Source organism: Nelumbo lutea, chromosome 1, assembly GCF_056320005.1.
Source record: "Nelumbo lutea isolate HS-2025 chromosome 1, American lotus-T2T, whole genome shotgun sequence".
NCBI lineage: Eukaryota > Viridiplantae > Streptophyta > Magnoliopsida > Proteales > Nelumbonaceae > Nelumbo > Nelumbo lutea.
In genome coordinates this window covers 27926128-27937624 of record NC_142684.1, presented here as the reverse complement: position 1 = coordinate 27937624, position 11497 = coordinate 27926128, and the positions used below count along the sequence as shown (strand labels likewise).

General features: G+C 37.0%; 2 protein-coding genes across 2 annotated transcripts; both read left to right on the top strand.

The window, feature by feature from the left end:
* The first annotated feature begins 1197 nt into the window (after positions 1-1197).
* On the top strand, positions 1198-6061 carry LOC148874086 (flavonol synthase/flavanone 3-hydroxylase-like). Its single transcript, XM_088963855.1, has 3 exons — positions 1198-1807; positions 4051-4378; positions 5548-6061. The coding sequence occupies exons 1-3, from the start codon at positions 1335-1337 to the stop codon at positions 5758-5760; spliced, it is 1014 nt and encodes a 337-aa protein (XP_088819981.1). The 5' UTR covers positions 1198-1334; the 3' UTR covers positions 5761-6061.
* A 1581-nt stretch (positions 6062-7642) lies between these two features.
* On the top strand, positions 7643-10835 carry LOC148874085 (uncharacterized). Its single transcript, XM_088963856.1, has 3 exons — positions 7643-7810; positions 9765-10554; positions 10656-10835. The coding sequence occupies exons 2-3, from the start codon at positions 9768-9770 to the stop codon at positions 10682-10684; spliced, it is 816 nt and encodes a 271-aa protein (XP_088819982.1). The 5' UTR covers positions 7643-7810; positions 9765-9767; the 3' UTR covers positions 10685-10835.
* The last annotated feature ends 662 nt before the right edge of the window (positions 10836-11497 follow it).

Here is an 11497-nt window from a genome sequence, read left to right as displayed (position 1 = left end):
CATTAAAGCTTCAGCTGAATCAGCCGGTTGTAAGTATTGGCCAGGTTTTTAGTGGATTTGATGATACCCTTTCAAGTCCAAACGCCCTGGATCTGGGGTCTTAAAACCATCAAAACAAATTTTATAATATAAAAATTGTATGATTTATAAAACATCATATACTAAATAAAATATATTGTTTAAATTCAAAATGGGACAATGTTGTTGTCAAGAATGGGCCGAGGACAATAATGTAATTTCACTTTTAAGAGATGGGGCTGACTGAGTCCAAGGGCTGATAGAGTCAAGGGCTTCAAAGTCCAACTTGTATGCAAAGGAAAACGTTAGAGCCTGGAGTGTTTTCCTAGGGGCGGAGACTCCGACTATCAAGGTATTAAGGGGTCGGACAAGGCCTGAGTAAAGTAGCTCAGAGAGGTTATTAAAAAGCTTAAAAGAGCTTAGAGCAATAAATGCTAAGATAACTTACATAGGGAGTGACGAGTTTATTACGATGGCCAAGATGTGATCTAGCATGCACCACGTATCCTTATCCTGGGCCTGCCATGTGTGTCTACATCAAACAACGTATTTTTTAATTTCAATTTTAGAAACAAAAAATACGTGTAACCAAATGAATTTGTTTTCAAATCAGATAGTTTTATTTTATTTTTGAAATTCTCTAAATAAAGTTATAAAGAGCAAGGGCATGGTGTCTCTTTTTTGTCCATCTCTCTAACACAGATCCTGTTACTGCAACTGTTCAAATGGCATTACCTGCTTCCGCTCTTCAAGGCTGGCGCCACAGATTATAAAATCAAAATCCTTCTAGTTGTAATTAGGCAACTCTTTGTTCTATTGCCACTTTTCAACGGTTTGAGTCTACGTACAAATCGAAATTGACTTGACAAAAAATGTTAAATACCCAAAATCAAACCAAACCCGATTAGATTCAAAAATCAATCCAATTCATGTCCACATGAAGATTATAGAAGGTTGTAAAAGGCTGTTGGGACGGTATCAAAGAAGCCTATAATTCAGATAACCACTTCTCTAACTCACAATCAATGTTTCAGACCTGTCAGGTTGTCCCAGACTACCATTAATTTTAATTAAGTTCTTTTAATGCTTTACATTTGTGGTACACCAACTTTTGAAAGCGTAAATTAATGATTCTTCCGTGGAAAAGTAAGCATAAAAAAGAAGAACAGAAAGGGTAAAAGGGTGGTCACATAAATGTAAGGAATGTAAATATCCATAATCAAATCCAATTAATCCATCGGTCGAAAATCTCCCATAAATGTAAGGAATCACCATCCACGCATCTATAAATTAGTAGGTCTCTCCATTCACTTGGGATGATCGAGTATCCTAGAATGGAGGTAGATAGGGTGCAAACATTGGCCTTTCAAGGTCTGAAGGAACTGCCGCCACAGTTCGTCCGGCCGGCCGACGAGAGGCCGGAAAACAGCAAGGCCATCGAGGGAATACCGGTACCGGTGGTCTCCCTCTCTCAACCAATGGACGCCCTGGTGAATGACGTATCGAAGGCGTGCAGCGAGTGGGGGTTCTTTCTTGTCACCGACCATGGCATTTCGCCTTCGCTGATCCGTCAGCTGCAGGAGGTGGGGGAGCAATTCTTTCAGCTCCCACAGGAAGAGAAGGAGAGATACGCAAACGATGCTTCTTCAGGCAAGTTTGAGGGCTACGGCACGAAGATGACTCGCAACCATGAGCAGAAGGTGGAGTGGTTAGACTATTTCTTCCATGTCGTTTGGCCTCCTTCCAAGCAAAACCCTGCAACATGGCCCCAAAACCCTCCTTCTTACAGGTATATATCGTATGGATGTATATATTGTATTACGTATAGACAGTGAAATTGATTATATTATACCTCCTCAAGGGTAAATTAGTAATTTCATTTGATCAAGAAATTATGGTGGACTGCTGATTAATGGAAGACATAGAATTAATCATTCCACAGAAATGGGTATCTTATCAAAATGCCCTCGATATATAAAAAATATTGGCCTTTCTTTCAGAAAATGTATATTCTAAATCCACAAAAATGCTACAGTTTCATCATGTAAAAGTTTTATTCTAGAACCTGTTACCTAATTTTTCATTTTCATCTTGATTACCTAACAGCAAAATAGAATTTTGTGCAGGTAAAATAAGAAGGCGCTGAGAAGGGTAACTTCCTATATAGAGATAGAAGTTAATAAAGTCTATTTTATTTTATTTATCAAAAGTACAAGATCGTGGGTTAGTGGTTTAGAATTGCATTTAAGGTGCAAGTTTTGGGTGTGATTTGGTGATGTGACTTAGAATTCCGTAAACCTTTCTTGTCACTTATGATGTGACTTATAAAATCTATGCCATATATAAAAGTGTGGATGTAGAGTGAAATTTTTTTTTGGGATTAAAATTACCCCTTATTTCTTTGTTTGAGAAAGGGCATAAAAGTATTTTATTACAAATTTAATACCAGTTTTAATGACTACTAAAATGGTCATATTTGCCTATTTAGTCCATCTCTAATTATAAGGGAAAACGTAACTTCAATTATTACTTTCCATCTCATTTAATCCCCTCCCATTAATTCTTATACTTAAATTATTTTTCATTAATAAATTCTACTAATTAGATCTATGTTGATATTTTTAACAATATAAATTCATACATTTTAAAACTGACTCAAAAACAAAACCATTCTTTATCTAAGTGGTGACTAAGCCATTCAACCATCTAAATCAAATTGATCAACCTATGTAGAAAAATTACACATTTATGATATTTTTTATTAATCAAATTATAAAATAAGTTTAATAAATAAGAATTATTTTTATTGACAATGAAAATAAAATACATAATTTAGAAATGGCAAAAAATGAAATTATTTTACCATTTGGAAAAGGTCAATATTTCAACTTTTGGGTCAAATGTTTTAACATTTAGTGTCATAAATAAATAATAAAAATTAATAAAATATAAAAATATAAAAATAAAGAAATGAAAACAATACATAAATTTTGTAAAAAAATTCGGGCACGTATATAATTATCATATTAAACAAAATGTAAGTTTAACATATCATAATTATTTTTACACACAAAAATACAAAAAAAAAATTATAGAAAAATTGGACACATCTATAATTCTATATTTACACTATTAAAAATACAAATAAATTTGTGAAACTTTCTTTTGACTAAAATACTCATTTTTTAATTTAGTCGCTACTTAATTGTGAGATTTAAATTGTAAATTGAACTACTACTTTTCACCTCGTTTAATTTCTTCTATCTAAATTTTATATTTTTTTATAAATGAATAATAAAAGATACACTAAAAAGATAGAACATTACAAAAAGAAGAATGTAGCCAAGCAAGTAGGCCTGTCATTGATATTTGAAATTTCACAACTCAATCTGATTATTGCATATTTGGATGAGATGTTTATGTAATCAGATTTGGATTTTGCAATTTGCATTTGCTTAATAATAAAAAAACAAAAAAAATATACAAAAAAGTAAAAAATTACATATAGAAATTTTTTGATACATTATTACTATCATTATCATTATCTAGAATTGCTTTTGCACATGCATGCTTACTAGTATTTTGAAAACCTCAAATTCCCCTTGGAACATATTTAGACAACAAAGATTTTCATCTCATTGGTAGTTCTTTGGTTTATCATTTAACTCAACTTTCTTTTCTATCAGTGAAAATATTAATTTGATGTTTTTTGTAATTTGCTTGGACAAAAGGGTATTTTCGTTCTCTTATTTCTCTGACAAACTAGAGATTGACACATTAGGGTTTAGTTTGACAGAAAATAACAAAGAAACAAAAAGTTAAGAGAAAGATCTTAAGAAATCTCACAAAATCCTTAAGAACTTTCTCCCAACTTTATATTTCTCTCTTATTTTCTATCAATTACTACAAATAAAGTTTAAAACATTATAAAATATTATCAGCAATAGGAATCGGTAAATTATATATGATCAGTTATCTTTGTCATACACCCATATCGGCATTTCAATATGTCAGTTAATTCATTTAACGCAGGGAGGTAACAGAGGAGTATACAAAAGAAGTGTTGAAACTAACAGATAAGCTTCTAGAGTTGCTTTCACGGGGACTTGGTTTAGAAGAGAAGACACTGAGGTCTAGTTTGGGTGGTGAAGAGATGGAAATTGAAATGAAGATAAACTTATATCCACCATGCCCACAGCCTGAATTGGCGTTAGGGGTGGAACCCCACACAGACATGTCTGCTCTCACCATACTCTTCTCTAACAATGTCCCTGGCCTTCAAGTGTGGAAAGATGGGAATTGGGTTGCAGTTGGTCATATACCAAATGCTGTCTTCATTCATGTTGGTGACCAGATTGAGGTAAAACTCTGTACACCATCTCATTTAACATTCAGTATAATCACAAGATGTTTGAAAGAATCAGTTCCACTGGATTAATTGTAAGGTGGCGTTTGGCTTGACAGAAACTCTATGATAAGTTACTGATAAAAAAAGCAACTTATCATATAAATTATCGTAAGTTTTTTTTTTCTTCTTTTTTTTTTTTCACTTAACCTAATTTACTTTTTCCTTGTGTTGAACTAGCCTAATTTACTTAAGCATACTCATCAAAGCTGTTTAATGGATAGAAAACCAAACTTGATAACATTTTAGGTTTTAAAAGTTACTTGTTTGTAGCGAAACCAACACTCCTTAGGTGTCTTTCACTAGTGTATAATTTCTCTCTTTTTCTTTTTCTGGGGTCATTTACTTAGGCACCCCTAATTTGCAACTGCTTTAATTAGAACCATTTGTGTTTCCAGAAAATGGTCAACCTAAAAATCTATACTACTTATAAAAGTGTGAATGGGTCTTATTTTCTGGAATTTTCGTTGGACAGAATTTACCTCTTGATCTTGAGCTATCATGGGGAAAATTTGTATTTTAATAAAAAAAATCTTTAATTGAGACAATAAACCAAATGAACAACATTTATGAATAAAAAAATATAAAACCTCACCTATATCTATACTGCTATTAAAAGTGTGAAACTTTTTATTTGACTACAATACCCCAATTTTAGAATTTGAGCCTTCTTTAATTGCAAGGATAGAAATGTAATTTCAGAAACCATTTTTCTCCTCATTTAAATCTATCTCATTAAATCTTATATTTAAGGTATTAATTCTTTAATTGCATAAGTCTTAGGCTTTTTTATTCCAAAAATACCCCTAATAACTTGGTTGAAAGGTGTGAACTACAAATGCTATGAGACCTGTCGGTATTTCTGGAATAAAAACCTTAAATCCATATCCTTTCACATTTTCCACTTGTTTTAAGAGGTCATATAACCTTTTTATATAGAAATTCAAATGGTTCCTAACAAAAGTTTAATCAAGTCAAGCCATTACAAACTATAGATGGTGTTTTAATAATACACAAACTAAATGATACATTTAAAAAAAAACCATGAATCAAGGGGGTAACTAAGTAAATAACCCTTTTCACTATATATGAAAGTTATTAATGTGGTATGTTTGGCATCCTAGGTATTGAGCAATAGGAAATACAAAAGCGTTCTCCATAGGAGCGTGGTGAACAAGGACCAAGTTCGCATGTCATGGGCTGTGTTTTGTGTGCCACCATTGGATGCTGTAATTGGGCCTCTTCCTACTCTAGTGGATGATCAGAACCCTCCAAATTATGCAACCAAAACCTATCAAGAGTACAGATACCGCAAATTCAATAAACTACCAGAGTAAGGGAGACCCTTTAGGGGCTGTTTGCCAATAAGCATGATTTGGTTTTCAAAACAAAAAGTGAAGAATCCATTAGATGATTAGTCTTAGATCAGGTTCTTCATATTAATTGTTTTTGTATGTTTATTTTGATATATCATTGCCTTATAATAAACTTGTGGTTTCTCAAAGCTAAGATGGTTGTAATGAATAAAAAGCTTCTATATCCGTTTGGATGTTCTAGATTCAATTATATGTATTGATGTTCTGTTTGCAAAATTCTGGAATCAAATTCTATACAAGCAATTGATGATTAAAGAATCAATATTGTGTTAGACAGTTTTGTATGCCCTTAGTTTCAATCAGAATGATGTATTTTATAAGTTTATTGTAAATGAATAAAAATGCATATTTGATTCATGTTCCCTTGGTATGTTTCTGTGTAATACCCTTAAATTGGACACTTAATGAGACTCGTGTTAGTTTAGAATGTTCACAGCCAGTGGATCAGTCTAGGGAGATCTATCCTGTCAATGCTGACATTGTGGTGCCACCAAGTCGGTTGGGGTGACCTGTCACAGCTACCAAGGTGAGACCCTAGGCACATACAGTGTAGGATTAATTGAATCTTTGAACTGCACCAGATTTTCAGTATTGCCCTGGACCTTGGAGATTGATGGGCAAAACTAGAAAGTTACACCCGACCCCTAGACTCGATTATGATACTGCACTAGGTGTCGGATTTGGCTGTCTTTAATATACCAATCAGTGAGATCCTTAGCGGGGGTCAAAACCTGGGTATGTTGGGACAGTCTAAGAATTCATCTGAGTGGGTGATCATGGTGACAGGATCAGCCCCTTTGTCGGACAAAGGTAATGATCGGGGATGCACTCTCACTGATGGAAACCAAGACTGCCGGTAGACGATTTCAATCGTTGAGATTTGTTTTTGCAAAATATATTTTATATGAGATATAAAAGTATATATACTATGGTTTCTAAAATGTTTGCAAGAAGGTTTTAATTCCCGGGATCCATATAAGTAGAGAGTGCAACACTGTTCCTTGCAGCCGAGGGAGAGGTCCTCTCTTGTCGGGCAGTGTATGATCATTATGGGCTGAGAGGTTAAGTGTAAGGCCATTGAGGATAATACCTGATGGGCTAATCTTGCATCTGCCCACAGTCCCTGGGTGTTACAAGGTGGCTTGGCCCAAGGACCACTTAGGGTAAGTGTTGGGCCCATAAAGCCCATTCAATGGGTTTCAGGGGGTGCACTGTCATTAACAGTGTATTCGGCCAGGCCTTGTAACAAAGGCTGGGCCGAACCCATGTGGGTGATGTGTAGATCAATGCTTGGGTCCCACGCCATACAAGAAAGCCCAACTGGGCAGCAGTTAGGAAGATTAAGAGAGCACATAAGCTTAATGGGCCTAAAGCCCATTTTGAACTGGGCTATTTTATTAGTTAATAATGGGGCGAATTCTGAGATGGATTAGCAGATAGGATATGGTCTTGACCCTATCCACTCAGAGAGTCCAGATCTGAATCACATCTAGAAACCTCCTAATGAGATTAGGAGAAAGCTAATCTAATCTGTAGATAAGATAAGGGTTTATCCCTATCACCTAAAGAGAGGTCTTATCCAAATATGATTTGGATAAGCAGCTCCAGAGCTGATCTTTTAGGTTAACAAAAAGGAAGAAAGGGGTGGCAGCCTAAGAACACACAGACAGATTCAGATCCTCTTGAGTGCTGAAATCAGAGAAGAAAGAATTAAGCAACCCTGCAGAATTCTTTCTTGCTGCCTCCCTGTTCTTGCCGCCCTGTTTGTCAGTTCGATCTCCAGCTGTGGGAGAAGTCATGATTCGATCTTGACATCAGTTCTTTGAGAAAGAATTGATAGGAAGCTGTGCTTACGTGCCATCCTGCTGTTTCTTGCGAAGGACAGTGTTCTTGGAGAAGAACACTACTGATTCTACTTCATTCTGCACTGCGCCATCTTCAGTGGGAGCAGTCTTTGGATCTTTCCTTGGGCGGAACACCTTTGTTGGGGGATACTATTTCTCTATATCAGGTATAATCCTCTCATACTCCTTTTGGTTCAGATCTGGTTCAGTTTATGGTTCAAGAATGATCCTTGAAAATATGATTTTCGAAATAGGGAATGCGATTCCTAGTTGAAGGGAGAGAAAAATTTTTGAAATTCGCCCCCTAATTCCGCAATCTTCGGGTGTCCATACGATGGATCTCTCATCCCTTCAGTGGTATCAGAGCCAGGTTCAAATCTTGAACCAATTTGATTCAGATCTGAACCTACACAAATGGGCAGAAGGTGTTCTACCCGATTTGCATAGATATGGGTTTTGGGAAATCTGTTCCCAAAATTAATGGGCGAATAATCTAAAATTAATTTTACATAAATCTGATTATTATTTAGAACTGTTCTTTATGATTTTCTTGATTTATGGGCTGTTCATACAAGAGGAGATCGAATTCTTGGTTTGCGTAGGGAACCTGCTAGATTTGCAGTTTCTTGATTTATTCATTACATTTGGTCTGTAAATATTGTTTTTTATTTTTTTAGACACAATGTATTAGGTATTTGATCTGATGTAATTATTAATAGAAATAGGATTTCTATTTATTTTATTTTGGATCAAAGATGGCGACGCAGAAAAGGGGATTTCACAGATGGGAGAACTGCAATCTGCGATTTGCAGTTTGTGAAACTGCAAACTGTGATCTAACCTCTGTTTTGCAGGGTGGATTCTGCGAACAGCCCTGATTGACTGATTCTTGATTTTATTTTAACAGTATTTAATTTCAGATTATTTTCTTGAATTAAAGATTTAATTAAAGATCAAACCCTAGACCTATTCGAACCAAGATTGGTTCAAATTGTTTGGACCGAATCTAGGGTTTAATCAATGCTGAAAGTCAGCCCTAATTTTCCCACTAATGGGCCTGAGGATTGATGTTTAATTAAATGGTTAATTCGGCCCAACCTGTAAAGGCCCAGTTTTAAAAGGTTAAAACTGCTAAAAGCCCACTTAACATTTGAAGCTATATGGGCTGAACCATTCGACCCATATACCTAGATAATATTAATGGTTAATATTATGGATTTAAAATGGGCTTCAAATGGGCCTTACAGATGATTAATTGATTGGATCAATTTATCCCTGCATGTGATGTATGGATGTGTGATGTGCTACGTACATGGGCCATAAGCACTTGGCCCATGCTCAATCGAAAGTGGCTCTTGCGCACACCATGGCTGAATGGACATCATTGCCATGGTGTCCCTTTTGGTCATTGGATGACCTCCCTTAGTGGTGGGCCCCACACCTCATCAAGAGGCTATGTGCGGAACCCTATCCAATTTAGGCCCATCGAAATTTGGCTTTATGAAAGTCAGTGGGAGCCACTTTGGTTTGACCTAAAATTAGATCTAGGGCGTAATTAACTGCTCCCTCCAACTAATATGAGTGCATGTGATAGGGAGATTCATATGATGAACTCTCTAAAGGCCTTCCATCATTAGCATGAGGATGGGTCCTTCAGTAATGAGGAAACGCACCAGAAAATGGGCTATCCATTTGCTGTTGGGCTTGTCTGAGTGTTTCATAAGATGATAGGGGCATCATAGACCGATGTGGGAGGGGCTTCACCAGAAAATGGGAACTCTCTCACGTTACCTTGGCGTTCAAGAACATGATGGGTAAGCACTCACTAGACAGAAAGGTTTACCTGAAAACGACTCTGAACCTTGTCTGACAAAGGCCAAAGGGAAAGCTCATGTGATGAGTGGATATGATCCTTCACAGAAAGGTGGTGGGGTTATGCAGCTGAAACAGTTGGCTTCATGCACCTTATGTGATTTTCCACATTTCCAGAGACAACCCGCAGTCTCCGTCACTGAGAAAGGAGGGAAATCTCAGAGATGAATAAATGGAAATTAAAATCCATATCTATGTAATGAACATGAATCAAATTAGGTTGTGGACTGATGTTTGCTCTTTTACCAGAAAATGGAAAACGGATCATTTGCAAAACTACTTGATGACAACAAGTTGAAGGGCCCAAACAATGCCGACTGGTACAAGAACCTTATGTTGGTCTTAACCTTTGAAAAGTTTGATAAGGTAGCCAAGAATCCTGCCCCGGATCATCCGGGAGATAGGGCTTCCGAGGCCCGGAGAAGAGAATACCAAGAATGGGAGGAGAAAAATTCCCTTGCCCGCTACTATATCATTGCCTCTTTAGACAATCCAATTCAGAGGCAGTTCGATCAGATCGAACTAGCTGAGGACGTACTGGACAGTCTTAAGACAATGTACAAAGAACAGAATCGTTCTACTCGGCAGAAGATCTTGAAACAGTTCATGACCGCGCAGATGTCCAAGGGCCAACAAGTTCATGACCATTGTCTTCGGATGATGGGCTATATCAACGACCTAGAGGCTCTTGGATCCGGCCTGGTTCTGGTAACACAGATTGATGCTATTCTCAACTCTCTGCCTCAATCCTTTAATCCATTCATCATGAACTACAATATGAACAAGCTGAACGTCAGTTTGCAGGAACTCAGCAATATGTTGCAGAGGGCCGAAGAATTGATTAAAAAGGATGAGCCCATTGCCATTCTTGTTGAAACTAGCAAACAGGGCAAGAAAAGGAAGGCAAAGAGAAATCCCCAAAAGAAGGCTGCCAAACCCAAGAAACGGAGGAAGGACAAGGCATCAGATGCCTGTCATTTTTGCAAGAAGACCGGCCACTGGAAAAGGAACTGTCCTGCCTACCTGGAATCCAAGAAAGGTAATTTCGAAACTTGTGTTATAGAAATCAATTTATTGGTAGCTTTTGCGTCCTGGTGTATTGACTGCGGGGCTTCAACTCATGCGTGTAACTCACTGCAGGGGTTCAAGGTAAGCAAAAGGCTGAGTGAAGGAGAAGTCACACTCTACTTGGGGACTAATGCAACTGCTGCAGCCACGGCCATAGGAACCGTGGAGTTACCTTTTAGAGAAGGAACTATTGTACTGAGAGATTGTCTTTATGTACAAAGTATAAAGAGAAATTTGATTTCTGTTTCAAAACTGTGTGCAGATGGTTATTCTGTCTTCTTTAGTAATACGATTACTATTAAAAGAAATAACAGATTCGTCGCATACGGGGAACTGGAGAACGGTCTCTATGTTCTACATCCTTCTCTAGAAACTAACATAACCGAAACTACGTCGGCTGAAATCCCCAAGAAGAGAGCCCGCGATACAGTTAATCCCACGTGTCTGTGGCATTACCGAGTTGGCCACATCGGTGTTGACCGAATCACAAGGTTGGTAAAGGATGGTCCTTTGGATTTTCTAACTGTAGAAGATCTTCCCACTTGTGAGCCTTGCCTACAGGGCAAGATGACGAAACGACCATTTAACGATAAGCCTGAAAGATGTACAGGCACACTTGACCTAATACATACCGATGTATGTGGTCCCCAGAGTGTTAGGACACGAAATCAACACGTGTACTTCATCACCTTCATAGATGATTTTTCACGATATGGTTACGTGTACCTAATGAGACACAAGTCTGAATCATTTGAAAAGTTCAAAGAGTTTAGACAAGAGGTCAAGAAACAGTTAGGGAAAGAAATTAAAGCCCTTCGATCAGATCGAGGTGGCGAGTATCTCTCTGACGAACTCAGGGACTACTTAAAGGACAATGGATACTATCACAATTAGCTCCTCCTGCTACACCACAA